Source organism: Tenrec ecaudatus, chromosome 13 (genome assembly GCF_050624435.1).
Source record: "Tenrec ecaudatus isolate mTenEca1 chromosome 13, mTenEca1.hap1, whole genome shotgun sequence".
NCBI classification, from domain to species: Eukaryota; Metazoa; Chordata; class Mammalia; order Afrosoricida; family Tenrecidae; genus Tenrec; species Tenrec ecaudatus.
The window spans coordinates 19,037,049-19,058,574 of record NC_134542.1 but is presented as its reverse complement, the minus strand read 5'-3'; the positions used below and the strand labels follow the sequence as shown (position 1 = coordinate 19,058,574).

At 59.3% G+C, this 21,526-nt stretch overlaps 1 protein-coding gene across 2 annotated transcripts; it reads left to right on the top strand.

The window, feature by feature from the left end:
• The first annotated feature begins 217 nt into the window (after positions 1 to 217).
• Positions 218 to 20,913, top strand: ASIC4 (acid sensing ion channel subunit family member 4). 2 transcript variants are annotated; one of them, XM_075529539.1, is made up of 10 exons: positions 233 to 814; positions 16,252 to 16,396; positions 16,487 to 16,614; positions 16,743 to 16,905; positions 17,335 to 17,391; positions 18,873 to 19,026; positions 19,906 to 19,997; positions 20,129 to 20,208; positions 20,445 to 20,549; positions 20,734 to 20,913. In XM_075529539.1, the coding sequence occupies exons 1-10, from the start codon at positions 233 to 235 to the stop codon at positions 20,845 to 20,847; spliced, it is 1,620 nt and encodes a 539-aa protein (XP_075385654.1). In that variant the 3' UTR covers positions 20,848 to 20,913. The 2 variants fall into 2 exon arrangements, with proteins under 2 accessions (XP_075385653.1, XP_075385654.1); XM_075529538.1 differs by lacking the exon at positions 17,335 to 17,391 and having other exon boundaries at positions 218 to 814.
• The last annotated feature ends 613 nt before the right edge of the window (positions 20,914 to 21,526 follow it).

Below are 21,526 nucleotides of genomic sequence, written 5' to 3'. Positions count from 1 at the left end.
AGCGGCAGAGGCAGCAGCGGCAGAGGCAGCGCCCCGGCTGCGGAGCGGCTGAGAGTGGGAGTGAGTCCCCCACCTGGGCCCCCCAGCCCGTCCCCGTCCTCATCCTGCTTGCCCTGAGTTAAGAAGAGCAGCCGCTGCTGCCGCCACCACCGCCGCCACCACCGCACCGGGGCTGCTGGCCAGAGAGGGACAGGGCAGGGAGGCTCCGGCCAGTCCCAGCAGCCGGGGACAGATGCCGATCGAGATTGTGTGCAAAATCAAATTTGCTGAGGAGGATGGGAAACCCAAGGAGAAGGAAGCGGGGGATGAGCAGAGCCTCCTGGGGGCTGCTCGGGGGGCTGTGGCCCCCCGGGACCTGGCCGCTTTCGCCAGCACCAGCACCCTGCATGGGCTGGGCCGGGCCTGCGGGCCGGGCCCCCATGGACTGCGCAGAGCCCTGTGGACACTGGCCCTCCTCACCTCGCTGGCGGCCTTCCTGTACCAGGCGGCCAGCCTGACCCGGGGCTACCTCAGCCGCCCCCACCTGCTGGCCATGGACCCGGCAGCCCCAGCCCCTGTGGCCGGCTTCCCAGCTGTCACCCTCTGCAACATCAACCGCTTCCGGCACTCAGCGCTCAGCGACGCTGACATCTTCCACCTGGCCAATCTGACGGGGCTGCCCCCCAAAGACCGGGATGGGCACCGTGCAGCCGGCCTGCGCTACCCAGAGCCGGACATGGTGGACATCCTCAACCGCACCGGCCACCAGCTGGCTGACATGCTCAAGAGCTGCAACTTCAGTGGGCGCCACTGCTCTGCCAGTAACTTCTCGGTGGTGAGTCCTGCCCGCTACTCCGCTCGGCCCGGGGTGGCCAGGGAGGGCGCGTTGGGCCATTCCCACAGGATTTCCCTTCTGGCCGCCACCAGAGGTTGGTCTCGGGTCTCCCCTAGCTCTGGTGTCTCTCTTGGGCTTCCCAGCCTTGGAGCAGGGGCAGCTTGGAGGGGCTTACCCTGGCGATTCGGCTGCTCCTCTTCCTCTGTCCTGATGCTCCTATAGGGTCAGGCCCTGGGCCCAAGGCCCGGGAACCCTGAAGCTGGGTCAGCTTGCAGGAAAGAGGCAGATGCACCCTCCCAAGACAGGGCCAATGGACCCCCACCTTCCTCTTGCTCTCTTGCTCTTCTGTGGCTCAGGGATCCATCTCCCCACTGAGCAGAGAGTGTTGGGGAGGGGGTATCTGGGGCATCCAGCTGGGGAACTAGCCAGACTGGTTAGAGCAGAGCGTGGTGGACACTGCCAGGGCTTCTTCTGGTTCTGTGGGGCTCACATCCCCTTCCCAGGCTCCACACACATCCCTCTTTCATGCTGTCCCTCCAGCTCCAGGCTGCTCAGTCCCTCCCTCTGCCTGCTCCCTGCCCGCGTGGAGATCTTACACTGAGAATCACTCATTCACTCTTACGTCCATAACTCACCGTGGCTGCTGCCCAGAGCATGCACGCACACACACATGCACACAAGCATCCTGCTTGGGGCACGGTTTCTTGCACGCTGCTTTGCTCATACACACTCGTCGTCCCTGTCACTACACTCACATGCACACGTGCACACCCACGCCCCACACAGCAGGGAGGCTGCTCATCTTGCTCAAGCCTAGTTCTGACCTCACTGCCAAGGGTAGGGTCGCACAGTGACCGCCACCGCCCTGCCCACCCCCACCCCACAGCTCGGACTGCCGGTGCCAGCTCTCACCCATGTGTGGACACAGTGCGCAACCTCTGCCCCACACACACCTTCCACAACCGCCCTCCCCAAGGCATGAGAGTGGGTGTGTGCATCTTGTATGCTGTCTGTGTACCCATCAGGCCTCCCTCAGTCCACTCACCGTCACCAGGCAGCTGTTATTCATGGGCTGGAGGGCGTCTTTCCGGCCCAGTGGACCCCCAGCTGGGTGGATGTTTGCATCCTTGTCCCTGGTGCCCGGTGGGGTCAACAATGGTGTCCCCTCAGGCCCGGCCTCCCATGCCTGTGGTCCAGAGATGGTGATTTATGTCACATTTCCTGGACCCCTATTCTCACTCCCTTACTCCCTCAAGACCTCCCACAAAGAGGCTCCAGCTGGCTGCCTGGTCCCCACCAGGCCTGACCCTCTGGTGCCTCCTGCCAAAGGAGAGGTGAAGAGATGGGAAGGGGAGGAATTTTCTGGGAGAAGTCAGGAAGCTTGGCTTGTTGCCTGGCTGCGTGCACGCACCCTAGCCCCTTGGTCGAGGAAAAGAGTTCCCCAAAGCCAGGGTTGGAGGGGTGGGGGTGGGAATGTGGCTTCTGGGACCCCTGCGTGACTCCACCCTCCACCCTCACCCCTCCGGGTTGGGGGTGGGGGGGCCGTCTGGTCTCAGCAGGTGCTGAGGGGGCAGAAATCAATGGGGTCTTTGTGTCCCTGAGCAGGGTTTGTGTCTCTCAGCCCCGCTGGGGGTGGGCAGGAAAGGGGTGGGGTGATCTCACTTGGAGGGGGGAAGAGAAGGAGGAAGGCAGTGAGGAGAGGGGTGAGGTGGGCAGGGGTGTCCTGTCTGGCCTTGGGGCAGGCTGGGGTGCTTGCAGGATGCAGGGAGTCTGGGATCCCCCTGTCTCTTGGGTGTGGCTGGAGGGTAGAAGTTTGTGGGGTTCTGGCTGTCCAGGAGAATGGACAGGGGTTGGAGGGGTAAAGCCAACCTGGGCGACAGGCATTCCTTCTGGGGAATCTGGCTCTCTACTCAGCCCGGCCAAGCCCCCTTACCCTCCACCCATGCCCCTCTGCCCTTTGCTGAGCACCATGCTCCCCTAGACCTGGCTTGCAAGAGCTCAGCCTTTCTGCGGCACCCACACACCATTGGAATCAATGGGCTAGGCCGCAGGCCCACAGATGCGGAGGAGGAGATGGCCTGCCAGGGATGGGTCAGGGAGAAGATGTGTGGACATGAAGGTCTGGGGTCTGACGAGGACCTGAATCAGGATAGACTCCATGGGGACTGTCGGGGGTGGAGGAGGGGGAGAAGCAGAGTCTCAGTGGTGGTGGTGGGGTCCCCGCCTGAACCTGTTAGTGGGGAATCTTCTAGCACATGGCTGATGAGGCAGGCTGCCGGTGATGGTGGTGGTGACAGCTTTGGGTAAGGGGCTGCTATGTGTGTTTTCTGTTGCCTTCCCTGTCTCCTCCTCCCCACTCCCCACTCTGCTGTGACCTTTCCTCTGGAATCCAAGTTAATAAATGTCACATTTTCCAGCCTATTTTTACTCCGGGTAAGGCACCCTCCCCCAGTCCCCCAAGCTGCCACTCCCGCTTCTTCCACCACTGCAATTGCGCTCACCCCCACACTCCCTATATCCCCTCACTTTCTCCCCAGCAGACAGCCAAACCACCATCACCCGGAGGCTCCGGAGGGCCCACTGGGTGCCAGACTCCCTGCTAGGTGCTGTGGGACAGGACAGAGGATGAGGAGCCCCGGGCCCTCTGTCCCTGTCCTCAAGCCGCCTACAATCTCCAGGTGGAGTGGGGATGAGGAGGCTCAGGGGCTTAACCAACCATGCAAAGAGTTAACCAGCCCTGCACACTATGTCTGTCATAAGGGGTCAGGATTCATTGCCAAGCAGGGGGCCTGGCGTGTAAATGCTTGGTTCACAGAGAGCACCCCCCCCCCCCTCGGGGCTGAAGAGGGCTGAGAAGGCGAGAGGCTGGGCGGCAGCGGGTTTGGAAAGGAGGAAGAACACACCCTCACAGGGTGGTGGGGAGGTTCTCCTCCACCCAGTCCTCCCTCGGCCCTCCTCGTCACCGAGCCCCACACTGGCTTACTCCCACCAACAACCCCGTCCTGGTTTCCCCAGCCCATAGCCCACCTCTGTCTGCCCCACCCCACGACGATACACCAAGCCCCATCTAGTCTCTCCTGCCTCTAGGCTTGCTCCCAGGTTCCTGTCTTTAGCTGCAAAACTTCAGGGTTGCCCTAGAGTCCAGCCCCTCCTCTCAGGGGGGATCCTTGCCCGCATGTGGGCTCTGGAGTGAGCCAGGCTTTGGGATCCGAACCTTGGCTCGACCTGACCCACTGTGTGGCTTGTCAGTGACAAGGCTCCCACGAATAGCGGTCTCTGCACCCATGAAACATCCAGGATGTGTGTCGGCATTGGCTGCTGTTGGGGTGCTCCCTGAATCATGTGAAAACACACGTCATGTGTGTGTTTTCTGTTGCCTTCCCTGTCTCCCTCCCCCTTCCCTCTGGAATCCAAACAGGGTCAGGTGTTGGTTGGCCGAGTTGAGAGAGCTGAACTAGCTCGGTCGCCAGGCCTTTCTTCCAAGTCCCTTTTAGTCTGTCTAGAAGCTACACGGACACTTCTTGGGTATCTCAGGAACACACAAGGCCCCACCCTACCCCATCCCTGACAGATGGGTGGTGGTCACTCTTGAGATGCACAGGGACTAGGAATCAAACTGGAGGTCTCCCACATAGGCGAGTTGAATTCCACCACCGAACCCTGAAACCAAACCCATCCCAGTGGTCCTGAGTGTTAAAAAGTGGATTCCTGTCAGGGCTCAGCACGTAGCCCGGCCCCCAGCATGTGCTGGGAGCTCAGCTGCCCCAAGCCTGCTGCTGGAGGCCAGGTTGTTTTCCACACCCCCTGCTCTCCACCCCGTGCCATGCCCTGGCAACACCCGCTCTCCATCCGCTAATCTCCAGACTCACTTCCTCTACCCACCCTGGCACTCCTATGGTACCCAAGCTTCCCAGGTGATCACACGTGTGTGCAGATGTGCAGGCGTGTGCATGCCCTCCCGGGCCCAGTCCTGTCCAATAGAAGGTTCTGTGCTGATGGAAATGAGCCGCCCGTGTGGTAGTGCCCCCTGGATAGGGGGGCACTTGAAATGTGGGTTGTGTGCCTGAGAGGCTGAGCGCTTTTTGAGAATAGCAACACGTGGCTCCAGATTGGCTCCTGGTGTGAGGGTCATGCTGCCAGGATGGGGCCCGGCTAGGAATGACAGCTGGGACCAAAGGGCATCAGCTGATTGATTCTCCTCAGGCTGCGCTCCTGGTTCGGCTGGGGGTAGTGGGGGCCTTGTCTCTGCGGAAGGGGGCCGAGGTGTCTGGAAAAGCCGTGTGCTTGACAAATACAAGCTGGGGCCTTGGTCTTCTCCACTCCATCCCACTTCCTAGAAAAGGAAGGCAGGACCCAGTCCCTCTCGGTGGGGCCCCCCCAGCGGTCCTCGGTGGGGCAGGGAACCCGAACCTGTGGCCGCCTTGTGCCTCCTGGCCTTGTCCTGTCTGGGCTCTCAGGCTTCCCTCTCTTGCCCGCCCCTGCTTCCCCACCCGCCGGTGACTGCCGGGCCTATTAATCACTCGTCCTGTTCTCTCCCTCTCTACTAATCAGGCACAATTAGACAAGGCCTCTTCCAGCCGGGCAGTCCCCCTCCCTTCTCACCCAGCCCCACCCAACCCTGGGAGGAGGAGAGTAATGCCCTACCTCTACCCCCTGCCTGCTGTCACTCTCTGCCCCCAACCCCTAGTCCAGGGCTACTCCAGAGTCCCCTTCCTTCCATCTTACTTTCCCTTGGCCTCCCTCTCTTCCCAGGTGGCCTATGGCCAGGATTGCTCCCCACCTGCTCAGGGTCCACCCCAACTCCATACCTTTGCCACTGGGTCAGGGGCCCTGGGCGCTGCCCCTCAGCCCTTGGGCTCTGGGATGGAAGGTTCCCATCGAGAGTGGTAGAGGCCTCTTCCCCCCCCACCAACCCCAGTTCAGTTTTCTGGTCCCCACAGTTCCCACCTTCTCCGGAGACAGAAACCTGGAGATGGTTTAATGTCCAGTTCTGCCCCCAGGAGTCAGGCAGGTGAGGTCAGCGAGGACACAGGAAGGAAGGGTGTGGGGGCTGAGGTGAGCTGGCGGTCACCAATTCCCGAAGGGGCAGCCGATGCCAGCACCAGCTCCGTTGCCCTGTGCTGAGGTGATACCCAAGGCTGGCAGGCCTTTGTCTGGGCAGGAACAGCCCCACGCTTTAGCAATCTTTAAAAACCAAACACATAGCCCCAAATCCTGAGGCCTGCCTGCAACCAAGAGGCCAGATTACAGACCGCTGCCCCACTGATGGCTGCTGCCCCGCCCTCCAGAAGGGGGCCCTCCCAGGTGGGCTATCTGACTGGGTGGTTGGAGCCTATGGAGGGGCTTGATGGGCGTGGCCTGGCCTGGAGGGAAGGCAGGGCCCATCAGCATCTCAGAGGGCCAGCCTCAAGGGCAGTGGGGAGGGCGTACCCCACCCGGGCCACTCAGCAGGCCTGTGGCCTCTTCATTAATCAGGAATCAGCCCCGAGCTGGGCTCATTATCAGCTCAGCTTCTGGAAGCGAGGCCGGAAGATGCTGATTAGGACTTGAAGAAATGGCCCCATGCCCGCGCCCCCCCTCGCCTACCAGGGGCTCCTTCCTAGATTCGCCCTGCCCTCGTGTTCCCTGGGAAGGGGCTGCCGGGCGGACTGAGGCCGGAATCAGCAGAGGTCCTATTGGGGCAGGAAGTGGGGGGAACTTGCAGGTGGCCCTGGCCAGGAGAGCAGGCCTGGTGGAGGGGTGAGAGGGCAGCCTAGGCCGGCAGTGTGACTGGTCACAGCCCCTGCCTGATCAGCCTCCCTTGCAATCCGACCTCCTTTAAACTGCTGGACTGTAGGGCTGAGGCGACCCACCTGCCTGTGTTTGGGGCAAATGTGGTAGAGGCTTGGGCACTCAGAGCCAGCAGGACCAGCCAGGAAGGAAGGGGCCGGCCCTGCCGCAGGAGAAGACAGGCTGCCAGGGTAGGGATGGGAGGGTGGAGAGTTGGGGATAGGGGGGTTCAAGAAATGGGGTTCTGTCCGTCTATCCCTGGGCTCCCAGGTTGTGGGTGAGGGCTCTGGAAGCACTTGAACGCCACCTCCCCATCTCCTGCATGCCCTTGGGATACCCATTTTGGGTTGAAATGGGGCAGTTCCGGAGAGCCGGGCAGAGGCTGCAGCAGCCCAGGCGGCAGCGAGAGTTCAGAGAGGAGCCACGGGATGATTAAGGGGAAATGGAGGATTGATTTAGGAGGAAAGATTAAAGGAGCTAAATCCGTGGCGCTTGGCTCAGCGGTGACTAAGCGTGGACAGGATAATAGCTTACAAATGTGTGAAAGGTGTAAATACCAGGCGGGGGGAGGGGTGGCGCTGGGCGGGCCAGGGGAGCGGGCACGGAGGGGGGAGGGGGGCTGGACGGGCCTCTAGGGGTGCTCTGGGGACCCCAGGGCGACTGCCCCATACGGGCCTCCTCTTTGATGGGGGCGCGGGGGAAGGCAGTGGGGTGCGGGATCCAAGTAGATGCTCCGTTGGCGGGCCGCGGCTGCCCGGGCCTGTTGCCGACCTCCACACGTCACTCCTGCCTGCTCGCGGAGCTGAGGGCGCGAGTTCAAGTCCCACTCCGAAGCCCTCAGCGCTCCTCCGCACCCAGGCCCTACACCCCACCCCCAAGTCCGCGGGCCACCCCAACCCCCTGGGGTCCCCCGCCCGGCGCCTGGGCTCTGCTCGCGCGCCCCTCCCCAGCCGCGGCCGGCGGGCGGGCGGCGGAGTCCCCCTCCGCGGTGGAAGCCTCTGGCGCGGCTGTGTGCGGAGGTCACTTTGCCGAGGAGCCGGGAGCCGAGGGAATGCAAATGAGGCGAGCCCTGGGAGGAGGGCGCGGCGCCCGCGGAGCCGCAGGGAGGGCGCGGGGCGCCTTGACGGATGCCTGCCCCGCGGGAGCGAGCTAGCGGCGGGCGGGGAGCGCGGCGGGGGGGCGGGGGGCGCGTCGGGGCCCGGGCTGCCTCACGGCCACGGCCACTGCAGGCCGCCCCCACCCCACGCACACACACGGATCCCCGCCGGGCCGTGAGGGGGCACTACACCCCCCACCCCACACACACACACGGGGAGCCAAACTCCCACCAAGAACTTGGCGTCGAGGGGCGGGAATGGCAGCGAAGGGCCTTGGAGCACTTCGAAACAGGCCCGCCTGCAAAAGGGGCTTCTAGGGACTGAGGCCTCAGCGGCGGCGGACCTTAGGACAGGTTTGGCCCGTTTACCTGATGTCCTGTGGAGTGCGCCGTTTCGCAGGCCGGGACCACCGACTCCGGGACACGTCCTAGCCCTCTGGGCTCCGCCTCTACCGAGGCCCGGGCCTGGACCACCTCCTGCCTCTTCCCGCCTCCCCCCCCCCAACTCCTTACCCGCCACCAACTCACACATTTACATTTGAACAGACACCGCCACCAGCCACCATTTCCTCTTAGCAACATCCCTAGACCCCTCTGCCCGCTGTGGGCATTTCCAGAAAGGTAGTGGGTGCAGGTTGGGTAGGGGCTAGGCGGGCCGGCTTAACCAGGTAGGGGTGGAGGAGGGGCAGCCTGCACCCTTACTGGCAGGTCTTCCGTGGGGGTGGGGGCAGTTCTTGCTGGCTCCCTTTATCTTGCCCAGATCGCCGCTGGTAAGGCGCCATCTCTTTGTTAGTGTTGTGTGCTTGGTTCCCGGCCCTGTGCCCAGCGTTCAGAACGAGCCTGGCACATGGTGGAGGTGCTCAGAAAGCACTTTCGAGTGAATGAATGCCTTGGCAGGCAGGCAGCGCCCGCCCTCAGGGCAGGGGCAGAGGCCATGTCCTGGATGTTCTCTGACACGTGCCCAGCTCTCAGGCAGGCTCCCGGGCGTGGGCTGGGATGCCCGTCATTGAGCACCTCCTCCTGTGCCCCATGCAGGGAGGCCTGGTGGTGGAATGCTCAATGAGTTTGTTTCTAATCACAAGGTCAGCAGTTTGAATCCATCAGCCACTCCTTGCAAGAAAGATGAAGCTGTCTGCTCCCGGAAAGGTTTACAGCCTTGGAAATCCACAGGGCAGTTGTGTTCTGGTGTACAGGCTCAGCCTGAATCGGCATGGGCTTAGTGGTAGTGTGTTGGGTTTGGGTTTGGGACCTGGTCCCTATCTCACGCAGACTCCAGCGCCTTTGGTTTGGGGCTTTTGTGAGGACTCGGGAGTTCATTTCTGTATGGTGCTAAGGCTGTGCTTTGCAGACACTAAATGATTGTTGATTGCGGTCTAGTCTGATAACTTTATATGACAGAGTAGGACAGCCCTCAGAGCTTCCAGGGTCTCGGGTTAGGTTTGGGTTTGGAATCTTCCCACAAATCCGATTGCCTGGTCTTTTCTCCGGTGGAGCAGCCTATAGATTCCAAGGGGCTGACCTTTGAGTTAGCAGTGGTACACTCAGCCATGGCACTCCGTTCAGTCCCACGATCGCTAGTCCCCTTTTCCAGATGCAAAGTAGAGGCTCTACAGGTCGAATTGCACCCAGAGGAAGGGACAGGGCTAGGGCATGAAGCAGCTCAGGCTGCAGGCCTACAGCGGCTGTGTACCTTCCAAGGGGACAGGCAAGCCTTGTCCTCTAGCAAGCACTAGAGGGTGCTTTTACTAAGGTGGTCAGGGTGGGGGTGGGCCCAGTGGTTGATCCAAGATCCACAGGACGATGGACTGACCTCTATTGACCACGGCTCTATATAGCCCTCCCAGCTTTTCCTCCTCAGAGCAAGGGACTGCCATTCCTGTTTCATGCGCGTGCAAAGCCCCAGCCAGCCAAACCCACTGCCGAGGAGTCAATTCTGACTCACAGGGCCCCTCCTCGTGCTTTCTGAGCAGGCTGTATAAATCTGTATGGGAGCATCTTTCTTCCTCTGAGCAGCTGGTGAGTTTGAACCGACGACCTCCCTGGTAGCAGTCCACCACTTACCAGATAGCGCCACCCGGGCAAAGAGATCATATATTCAAGGCTAGCTAGTGGCTGGATCAGCAATTAACACCTGTTTCATCAGGCTCCAAAATATGTGTTCTTTTGTTTCTCCTCTGGAGAATGGAGAAAGGAGGCTGTCTGCCCCCCTACAGAGAGATGCAGTCTCAGAAGCCGTCTGGAGCAGTTCTACTCTGTCCTGTAGGGTCTCTCTCGGGGATCAACCCATCTGCAGTGGTTTGGGTGTGGAGATTGGACATGTGGGTTTCCATCACCACATCCAATGGTCAGTCTTTGCCCGGCTTGGTTCTAGCGCTGGTCCCAACACCTGTTCACGGGCTTATGACAATCACTTAGTAAAATAAGCCCAGCAGGGATTTCTGTCCCTGTTTGACAGGTGAAGAAACAACACATAACTGCCCCGTGGGCTCTCCAAGACTAAGTCTTAAAAAATAAAAAGACTCTAAATCTTTACAGGAGCAGAAAGCCTCGTCTCTCTCTTGCAGACTGACTGGTAAGTTTGAACTGCTGACCTTGTGGGTAGCAACCCGATACTTAACCCACTGTGCCTTCAGGACTGTCCCTGAGGGCCAGAGGAGTTAGCAAATGACTTGGCCTACAGGTCTCATAGGACACTAGAGTTGGGGCAGGTCTATTGATTCCCCGGAGGAGGGACAGAAGTTAGTGGGAAATGTTAGGGTGGAAGGCAGACTGCTGCATTAGATTTCTGAAGTTGTCCCCATTCTTTATGTGGTTGTGAATATGTGCCTTGTCAACTGTGGGCTTTCCTTTTGCCCTGGCACAGTGGGAGGCAGGCTGAGGGGGTCCTGAGCTCTGCCAGGGAAGACTCCTCAGGAGGGGCCTTTGGAAGGGGCAGGCAAAGCTGCTGAGCCCACTCCAGCATGCCCCCCCCCCCACTTTCTACTGGCCCACCCTGGGCTCCAAGGCCTGCAGGGATCTAGGGTTCATCTCAGGGGCCTTACAGGAGCTGCAGGGCACTGGCTGTTGCGTTTGGGGGATGGGGTTGCTGTGGAGAAGTGGGGTGGGAGGGAGTCAAGGCCTTGGCAGAAGCAGGGTGCTCAGAAGGCGGCAGAGATAAAACCCAGGCCGAAGATTAGCGCCGGGATTAGCCCAGCCTCGGCTGCTCCTGACGGCTGCTTATCTCCCAGCGGCCTGGGGCCCTTCCCCCCAGTGTTGAGCCCTGGCCCTGCTAATTGCCTGTTAACCCCGCACCAGGATTGCAGGGAAGATGGGAATTGGCAGTGAGGGGGGCAGGGTGGGGTGCAGAGAATGTAAGGAAGGCATCCGGGAGATGGGAACTGTGAATAGATGGAGCCCAGGGGATGAGCAAAGCCCACGACTGGCAGCAGGAGTGCTCTGGCCCTGGCTCTCCCATCCCTGGCACCCTGGAGGAGCAGGAGGGCCCCTGGGAAGGGCCTTGATTCTGGAGGACAGGGATGGAAGGATAGACTGAACAGCGGACTAGAAGAGATCAAGAAGCTGGAGCCACCAGGCCAATGGTGGAGAAAGACAGAGATCAAGGGGGATGGGAAGCCCAGACCGGACAGGCTATCAGATGTCAGGGGTTCCAATAGAGAGGCATGTCAGAGAGGTGGGGAGCAGGCAGTAGAGGCTGGTGCAGCCAGGCCGGGGGGGGGGGGGGGGATGTCACAAGGGACAGGCCACTGTAGAATCCGGCAGAAGGACAGGCTGGCTGGAGGAAGGCAGTGGAGGGACCTTGGGCCAGCGGTCATGTCCCCACAGTTCTGTCTAGAAGCCTTCATCCTGGGCCCAGAGGGCTCTGGGAGGCCACCCACTTACACTAAGGCCAGGAGGGTAGGCCTTGGGGTGAAGGCACAAGGCCAGGGGCTTCAGACCAAGAGGAGTGAGGAGGTGGGGGCTGAGGCAAGGTTCACAGGCTGAGGGGCTCTGGCGGGTGATCTGGAGCTGGCCCCCCGCCCCTCAGCACTCCTGGGCCCAGGACCTGCTGCTCTTGGGGGCCCAGCCTTAGACTCTGGCCCAGTCTGTGGGGAAGGTGCAGCGGACAGCGGTGGGACCTTGTGACTGAGTGGCGTGCCGTCTCCATGGAAGAGACTGTGGGCTGTGCTGCCACCAGGGCCCTGTCACTTAGGAGCTGGCTATACCACGCCTGGCCTGGGGACCGTCTCCAGGGCAACGCTGTGCTCTGCCCAGCAGTGGGGTCTGATCTGGACTGTGCAGGTGGTCTGGCTGCAACAGGCTGGCCTGTCCACTTCCTGCTGGGCGTCCCTCAGACCCAGCATCCCTGCTTCCACCTGCTCCATTCTCACAAATCACCCCTAGGACAGGGTGCCAGCGATCAGTACCCCCACTCCACCCCCTGCCCAAGCAAGCAGTCTCCCTGGGCTCTACACTCTGGCATGTGTGGTTTGGTGTGGTGGAGGTAGGAGGTGCGAGGGGGTCCCAGTCCTACCCAAGGAAAGGGCTGGCAGTCTGCCAGAGTCATTTTCTCCTGACCCGCTGAGTTGTTTTCTTCCTTCAGAAACTTTACTAAGTATATAAAAGAGAATGACAGAAAACTTAGAGGCCACTTTTATCCTTATCCTTGCATTTACTTGCTCCTCCACCAACTTGTATGAGCACCGACTCATGCTCAATGAGCTTCGGCATCAGGGTCAGTCGTTTGAGTCTTGGCCAGTCCCTAACTGCTGTGTGTCATCCCGAGAGTCCCTTCCCCTCTCTGTGCTTATTGCATCACCTCCTCATGGAATGGGGGCAGCTCTAGGAACCGCGCATGGCAAATGTGCGCGCCTTGGGAAGCTCACGATTGAAAGTTGCTCAGAAGCACCTGGTACCAAGTGGGAGAGGCTTGATAGCATTCACTCTGTGGCCAGATCCCCGCCTCTCCCTCTGCACATTGCTCTGAGAGGCCCCGGGGAGGTCCTGGTTCAGTGGGGGCTGCGGGGATAAGGCCAAGCTGTGGCTAGCCCAGACCCTGCGGTTAGGGACTCGAGGTGGTGCAGAATGCTGAAGGGATTCGAGCAGTTCACAGACCAGGGGCCCAGTGCAGCCCAGGCCTTATTTCTCCTCTCAGCTGGAGAGCATGCTGAAAATGGGCTGCATCAGCAAGAGCGGATTCCAGCATCTTCTTGGTCTGGAATAGGAGGAGGGGGAATGCTTTGAGATTGAGGTGTGTGTGAATGTTTATGTACTAATCCCCTCCACCCACCTTTCCACAGCAGTAGGGCTCCAAGAGCTGCACCCCAGCCCACCCCAGGTTCTCCTTCTCTCCTAGGAACAGGTCTTATGAGCCCAGACCAAGAACCAGACTCGCTCCCTGGGCTCCAGCTCTTTCATCTGGGAGTCTTGCTACTCAAAGCAGGGCCCAGAGTATCAAAGCCCCCCCAAAAACACTGAATCCAAATCTGTGTGTTATTCAGACACATAGGCACATTCAGGGGGGAGCAGCGCTGCCCTTGCAGCCCTCAGCAGGCCAGCCCCCCTGTGTACATATCCGCCTCTGGGGAATGCAGAGCTGAGAACTGTGGCCGGTAGAGCAGTTGAGTTTGTAGCCTAGGGCATCTCACTGCCCACTCCTGCCTCACTCAGACCAGCCTCTCTGGCCTGCAAGTGCAGCTGCCATTAAGGTGGTCATGATGGGCTGGAAGGGGGTGGGTGGCTGAGGCAGGGCAAGCCAGGCAGCACCAGAGACTGGAGAGGATAGGCAGGCAAGAGGCAGCGAAGGTGGAGGTGGTGAAAGGAGAAGGGAAGGGGCTGGGATGTCCGCAGGGGCGTGAGAAGGACTTGAGCATCCAATGCCCCCATTGTTGTATAACCCTGGGCCAGTCACGTCACAGCTCTACATGCGTAAGAACTGGGATGCCCACCAAAGGAGTCATTGGGTGGATGACATGGAGTAGCCGGTGGCAAAGCCACCTTCTGTGAACACCGAGGGTTGTTTCTGCATGTGCTTTTGTCTCAGGAGGCTGAGTAGGGGCTCAGGTGATGGAAAACCTATACAGATGGGTGGGGGCTGTAACGCAGCAGGGGATGGGGGACCTGAGCCTGCCCTACAACAGAACTCTCACCACCATTGTCCTCAGCTCATCCCTCTCCCTGTGCACCCAGGCGTTGGCTGGGAGTCTTTCCCCATCCACACTGCCCCATCCATCACCCCACCCCCCACCTCCAGCCTTTTCCAGGGTGAAAATGTTCCCGAGGAGGAGGGAGGGAGAGTGATTGAGTGCGCGGCCCCCAGGCCCCAGGGAAGGTGCTGCCTCCAATGGGTTTGACCCGGGGGTGGGTAGGGGGGAGCCATCTCTCTGCAGGGAGCCTAGGAACTAGCCTTGTTCCCATCCTCAACCTTCTCCCACCAAAACTGCTGCGCGGCTTTCCGGCTAGAAGCCTCCGCTCCATCTCTTGTGCGCCGGCGCCATCTGGTGTCCATCGGAGAGAACTCTCCGCAAAAGGAAAAGGCAGCCAGGAGGTTCATGTATCCTTACAGCAGGGTCTTAAAAACAATTCTGACTCAGGGCCACCCCATAGGTCTTTCGTCTTTCTTCTTCTCTTTCTTTTCAAAACGACTCCCCCCACTTCCTGTGCTTAGTGACCATTACATCAGAATTAGTAACTGGGTAACATGAATCTAGCACCAAATATATGTATGTATACATTTGGTGCTAGATTCATTTTACATATATATACATATATTTGGTGCTAGATTAGTTTTACATATATATTTTTAACTGAGTTTTCTGTAAATGTCTACCCAGCAAATTAGATCCCCATTTAACAATTTCTACACAAGTCTTTCAGTGACTTTAGATATCCTCCACCCTCCCGACATACCAACAAACACAATGTATCAACATTCTGATTCATTGTGTCCTAGTTGTTCCTACAGGATTTTCAATAGCTGGTTTTAGAGAAGTAGTCCGCCAGGCTTCCATTGGTGCCTCTAGGTCAGCAGCTCTCCAACCTGTGGGTTGTAACCCCTTTGGGTTACAACCAAATGATCCTTTCACATGGGTCACGCGCTTCATTAACAGCAGTAAAATGACAGTTATGAATTAGCAACGAAAATAATGTTATGGTTGGGGAGTGAGCACGCCATGAGGAGCTGCATGAAAGGAGGGTTGAGAACCACTGCTCTAGGTGGACTCAAGCCCCAGGCCTCCCCTTGAGCAGCCCGGCATGTTCACTGTTTACGCCAGCGAGGGATTCCTTATGAAAGGGCCCCTTTAAGAAAGGACCCCTTTAAGAAAGGACTTGGTGCAGTGAGCTAAATGTTGAGCTGCTAGCCACAAGGTCGATGGTTCAAACCCACCAGGCGCTGCATGGGGGACGGATGAGGCTCTCTGCTCCCGTAAAGAGTTAGTCTCAGAAACCCACAGGAGCAGTTCTGCTCTGTCCTATGGAGTGACTGTGAGTCGGAATTGACTCGATGGCAGGAGGATGCTTCGGTTGGACTGACATGGGACCAGGTGAGGTGTCCCCAGCTCTCTGTGAATGAAGCAGGACAAGAAGGACACGGTCACTTCACATGGAGACTTCTAGGCCTTTGTTCTGAGGGAAAGCAGAAGCTGTTGTCAGGGGGTAAGCAAGGGAATGATGGGAGTGAGTGCTGGGCTTTCAGGAAAGTCCCTGGGGGGTGAAAACAGGCCAGCGGCGAACAGAAAGGTTAAAGATTCAAGTCATCCCAGCAGCCCCTCGGGAGACAGGCTTGGTGATCTGCTGCCGAAAGGTGGAAACCTTGGAAATGCTGCGGGGCACAGCTGTAGTCGGACACACGTGGTCATCAGGGCTCACTCACAGTACCTGGCGGTGGTGGGAACAGTTTAAAAGGAGAATTGGCTGTGAGGGAGGGACCAGGATGGGGGAGGGAGGCCAGCAGTCAGGTCCAGGCTGGAGATGATAAAGCCTCTGGAGAGAGAGTGCAGGGATGGAGCTTAGACATATGTCAGGAGCAGAATTTACACAGATTGCTGCTGTTTGGGGTGTGGGCACAGGGAGAGGGAATTCCAGGGGTTTTGGCTCATGAAACTGAGTAGATGGTGGGCCCTTTACTCAGAAGGAAGATATTGGTGAGGGACAGGATTGGGGGGTGGTGGTATCAAGAGTTCTGTTATTGATAAAAGTTGGAGCTTCTTCCAAAGGAGGATGAAGAAGGCCTGGTCATGCATGGTTAAGTGCTTGACTGTGCACTGAGAGGGCAGCAGTTCAAATCCATCAGCCGCTCTATGGGAGAAGGCGGTGGCCATTTCCGGTAAAGTGGGTCTTGGGAGCCCTGTGGGAGAAGTTTGACTTCAGTCTATAGGGCCACTGTGAGTCAAGCATTGGCTCATGGTGTGCACACGTGTGTGCTCACACACACACACACACACACACACACGAGAATGTTACTTCTTGTGGATAAGAGGCTGGGGAATGTCCAAGTGAATCCGGGGGAGGCTTTTGGGAGCCCACAGGGGCACAGGGAGCCCAGGGGCATCCTTAGCTGCTCCCTCCACCTCTCCTCCTCTCCCTCTTCCCCTAGGTCTACACTCGCTATGGGAAGTGCTACACCTTTAATGCAGACCTGCAGCGCCCACTGCCCAGCCGGGCGGGGGGCATGGGCAGTGGCCTGGAGATTATGCTGGACATTCAGCAGGAGGAGTACCTGCCTATCTGGAGAGAGACAAGTAGGCGGGCGGGTGGGCGAGGGAACGGGCTGAGCTGGGCTCAGCTGACCTGGAGGGCATTCCATGGGGGTCCGCATCTCCCCTGTGCAGATGAAACTTCGTTCGAGGCTGGCATCCGGGTACAGATCCACAGCCAGGAGGAGCCGCCCTACATCCACCAGCTGGGCTTTGGCGTGTCCCCCGGTTTCCAGACCTTCGTGTCCTGCCAGGAGCAGCGGGTAGGCAGCCTGCACGCGGCTCTGGGCGGGGACCACCAGAGCCCCCCTGCAGAAGCCCCTGCTGAAGCCCCTGCTGGGGCTGTGGGAGGCAGAGGGCCCTGTGACCCCATCCTTCCCTGACCCTGCAGCTGACCTACCTGCCCCAGCCCTGGGGCAACTGCCGGGCGGAGAGCGAGCTCTGGGAGCCGAAGCTGCTGGGCTACTCGGCCTACAGCGTGTCCGCCTGCCGCCTGCGCTGTGAGAAGGAGGCGGTGCTACAGCGCTGCCACTGCCGGATGGTGCACATGCCAGGTGGGCGTCCCCCACAGCGGGTCCCAGGTCACAACCTCGGGGAGGGCACCGCTCGTATGCTCGGCTGGCCTTGTGTACAAGCCACATGGGCGTGCCTCTGCCCAAACACGCATGCCATCTACGCATGTAAACATGTGTATGGGGTACGCACGCATATCTCTTCGTGTGTATGCATATAGGTATGTTGTACACGTGCTGTATACTTAGGTGGTTGTGCATGTGCTGTATACAAGTGTGTGAGCATGTGCCTAAGGCTAAGAATGTGTGCGTAGGAATGGGCGTGTGCTACGTGATAGATGCATGTGTACGTTTTTGTGCTTACGTGAATGAGTGTGCAAGTTCATCTGTCTGTGCCCACCTCTGGGTGGGCATGTAGCTGGGGAGGGGCTGGACCCAAGAGACCCCAGGCATCGTCTTCTCTCCTTCCAGGCAATGAGACCATCTGCCCGCCCAATATCTACATCGAGTGTGCTGACCACACGCTGGGTCCGTGCTGACTGCTCCCACCCTCCCCACCTCCCTCTATTCCTCCCTGCCCACCTTTGCCCACCTCTTCCAGGCCCCTAGGGCTTTTCTTTTCCCATAGCCTAGGGCAGTGGTTCTCAACCTTCCCAATGCTGCTACCCTTTCAGACAGGTCCCCATGTGGTGGTGACCCCCCCAACCATAAAATTTTTTTCGTGGCTACTTCATCACTGTCATTTTGCTACTGTTATGAATCGGGTGACCCCTGTGAAAGGGTTGTTCAACCTCCAAAGGGGTGGTGACCCACAGGTTGAGAACCACTGGCCTAGGGGGTCTGAGGACCTGGGCCTTTGCAGGTGTGGACACTTGGGTAAGTGGAGGCTGAGGGGCAGCATTCATGCCTGCGTGTGTAGGTCTGGCCTTCTAGTGTGGATTCAGCAAATAAGCTTGCCCTTGTTGGGGAAGTACAATTACTTCTTTCATGGTCTCAAGAAAAGTACAGTGTTCGCCCCAGATGGGTAAGGTGAACCCCTCTGTGCACTGACCACTCCTGACCTGCCACCCATCTACCTACCACTTACCCACCACCACCTACCCATCCATCACCCACTCATCCACACACCCACCCACCATACACACCCACCCACTCTTCTATCCATTCACCCACCTACCCATCCACCCACCTATCCACTTTCCCATGGACTCACCCACCCACACATCCACCCACTCAACCACCACCCATCTATATACTCACCCACACATACACCCACTCATCTATAACCCACCCTCCCTTCCACTCACTCACCATAAACCTACCCACCCACCTATACACACATACACTTATTCATGCACCACCCATCCATCCACCCACTCATTCATCACCCACTCATCCACCCTCCCATCCAATCACCCACCATACACTCACTCAACCATGCACACACACATCTTCTCACCCATCCATCCACTCAGCCACCCATTCTATTCACCCAGCCAGGACTCCTGCATCTGAGGCCTCCTGTGGTGGCTCTGGTGGGTGGGCTCTGTCATCTCTCCAAGCCACAGGACCTCTCTGCCCCAAGGGGCTGCCAACACTGAGCAATCAGCCATGGGAGCTTGCAAGGGGATCTTCCTATACCTCAGCGGTTCTCACCCTTCCTAACGCAGCGGCCCTTTCAGACAGTTCCTCATGTGGTGGTGACCCCCAACTATACAATTATTTTCGTGGCTACTTAACTGTCATTTTTGCTATTGCAATGAATCGGGCGATCCCTGCAAAAGGGTTGTTCGACCCCCAGTGGGGTCAGGACCCACAGCGTGAGAACCACTGCTTACCTGCTGTCTGTAGTCCGAAGTTGGTTCAGGAAAGTCCCCAGACCCCCTGGCAGTACCAGGACTGTCCAGGAGAGGCCCTCAGTGCAGCCCTGCCTGGCTCAGAGCAGCCCCTAGGCCTCCTTCCTGCGCCCCGCCCCTACTCCCCCTGCAGCTGGTGCCTCTGTGTTGTAGACTCCCTGGGAGGGGGCCCTGAGGGCCCGTGCTTCTGCCCCACCCCCTGCAACCTGACGCGCTACGGGAAAGAAATCTCCATGGTCAGGATCCCCAACAGGGGCTCAGCCCGATACCTGGCAAGGAAGTACAATCGCAATGAGACCTACATAAGGTATGTGGGGCGCACGTGTGTGCCTGGGTGCACGTGCTCAGTGGAGACTGAACCGGGCTATACCTTTGTTCAGGACAAGTCCTCTGTGTCCAAGCGCCCTTGGGTCTAACCCCGCCTTGGAGTCTCCACTTCAGGGGTGCCTTTCCTTCACACACCCTGCTGCTGTCACACTGTTGCATTCATTCAGCAACTTGGGCGCCCTTGAGTACACGTCGACAAGGGGCATGGTGCTCAGGGAGGGGAGCCAGGTGGGATGGGGGTTCTGTGCAGGGATGCCCTGAGCAGAGCCCTGCGTCTGGTCCCTCGCTGCTGATCCACACTTGTTGAGCACCTTCGTATGACATGATTCTGATCTGACATCCAGGAAGCCTGTGTGGGTGAGCTCAGGTCTCAGGGCACAGAACTCAGTTTCAGAGTCCAGCAGGGGCGGGGGCGGGGTGGGAGCAGGAGCTCAGGACCCTGGTTTGGATCTGAGAGAAGGAAGAAGGGGTGGTTCTGGCCCAGAGAGCAGCGGGGACCAGTCTGAGTGGAGGGCAGCAGAGAGGGCAGAGAGCTGATCACCGGCAGCCTGGAACATCCGGAAGAGGAGCTTGGAGTGGATTGTTGGGCACTAGGGAGCTGCTGACGCTTCGCAGGACGCAAACTTAATCCTTCTGACCTAGGAGTTTGACTGTGTTATCAGGCTCCGCTTTGTCTCCTAGTCTGTTGGGCACGTGCATCTGGTACTCCAGCCTCCTAACCTCTCTCTCAGAGCCTGAGGGGGTGGTCCCCAGCTTCCTGATGCAGGGGGTGGCCTCAGAATCTGTGGACTTGAGATGTCCACCGGCCACCTCCTAAGGAAGAGTGGTCTCCTAGACCCCCTGTTTCCGGTCTCCACAGAGAGAACTTCCTGGTCCTGGACATCTTTTTCGAGGCCCTGACCTCTGAGGCCATGGAGCAGCGAGCAGCCTATGGGCTCTCAGCTCTGCTGGGTGAGCCCCGCCCCGCTCCACTCCCCTGCAGGGGGGTGGGGGTGGGGGGTCAGCAGGGCGCCTGTATGCATGTGCGTGTGTGTGTGTTTGCACGTGAGCCTCCTCCCTCTGACCCAGCTCTCTCCTCCCAGGTGACCTCGGGGGACAGATGGGCCTCTTCATTGGGGCCAGCATCCTCACGTTGCTGGAGATCCTGGACTACATCTATGAGGCAGGGCTGGGGGGCCAGGTGGGGTGGGGTGGGGAGCACAGAGGGGGCCAGGAGCTGCGGGGTGGGCAGGACAGGCCCTTTATCAGGGCTGAAGGCTCTGAGGTGCCCAGAAGTGGACACCGGGAGTCTGGTGGGGGCCTGCTGGGACTGCACGTCCTCTCAGGCAGGTCTAGAAAGGTCCTTCTTTAGCTACCAAATCTCCTGAGCCCCTCGCCACCCCCACCCTGAACCCCAAGGTGTCCTGGGACCGGCTAAAGCGGGTGTGGCGTCGTCCCAAGACCCCCCTGAGGGCCTCCAGTGGGGGCATCTCCACCCTGGGGCTACAGGAGCTGAAGGAGCAGGTGAGGAGGAGTGGGCAGCTATGATTGTCCCCCACACCCCGCCCACTGTCTCCCCAGACTGGTATCCCTGCCCTCCTACATCACAAGCCTGGGGGTACTGCCCTCCAGGAGCCCAGAAGGCTGGCAGAGCCAGGCTTGGGGTACTGTAGGAGCTCCACCATCCTGTTTCCCATTCACCTTGCAGAGTCCCTGCCCAAGCCGAGGCCGTGCTGAGGGCGGGGGGGCCAGCAGCCTGCTCCCCAACCACCACCACCCCCATGGACCTCCTGGAGGCCTCTTTGAAGACTTCGCCTGCTAAGCGGGTGCTGTGTCTGAAAGGACCCAAGCGTCTGGGACCCCTCGTGAGCCCCTCAACATCTCTTGCTCCTGGGACCTCGAAGACCTGGGGGCAGCCCAAGGCTGTGTGTGTTGGGGTGCTGTATGTGAGGGTGGGGGCTCGGTTCCTGTTCTCACCTGGCCCTGGAGCCAGCTACTTTGCACAAGAGTCTACGTATGTGTCTGCACCCTCTCCCACAGGCTGGTGGTGGAGGCAGCAGGAGACCAGGCCTTGGGCCCTGTGGAGGGGGTGGGAGGAAGGTGACCACCCCAGCAGGGGAGGAGCCTATTGTACATTTGTCTATACTTAGGGAGGCTGGGTGGGGGGTGAGGGTACCAATATAGAAGGCTGGGTAGGGCTTCAGGGAGGGGTGATTCAGAGACAACCAGGGTCCAGGCCTTAGTGTCAGCAACAGAGGGTGACCCCCTAGGTCTCAGGGGTACTGAGCCACCTGCTTCCTGGTCCTCCCTTCTTGGCAGGGGGAGTGGGTGGCCCAGCAGGCCTGGTCCAGCTCCCAGTTCCCCCTGTACCCCCCATCCCTCGCTCCCACCACTGGGAGCAGGCAGACCTTTCAGATCCCTGCTAAGCTGTGAAGGTGGGGAAGGGAGGCTTCTCAGGCCTCTCTGTCTTTGGTCTGGTTTTATAAAGTGCTGACGAAACT

Coding starts and splice junctions, on each gene's coding strand:
- ASIC4 (XM_075529539.1), top strand. CDS start 233: ATGCCGATCGAGATTGTGTGCAAAATCAAATTTGCTGAGGAGGATGGG. Junction 16,397..16,486: donor GCCTATCTGGAGAGAGACAA/GTAGGCGGGCGG, acceptor TCCCCTGTGCAG/ATGAAACTTCGTTCGAGGCT. Junction 20,209..20,444: donor TCCTGGACTACATCTATGAG/GCAGGGCTGGGG, acceptor CTGAACCCCAAG/GTGTCCTGGGACCGGCTAAA.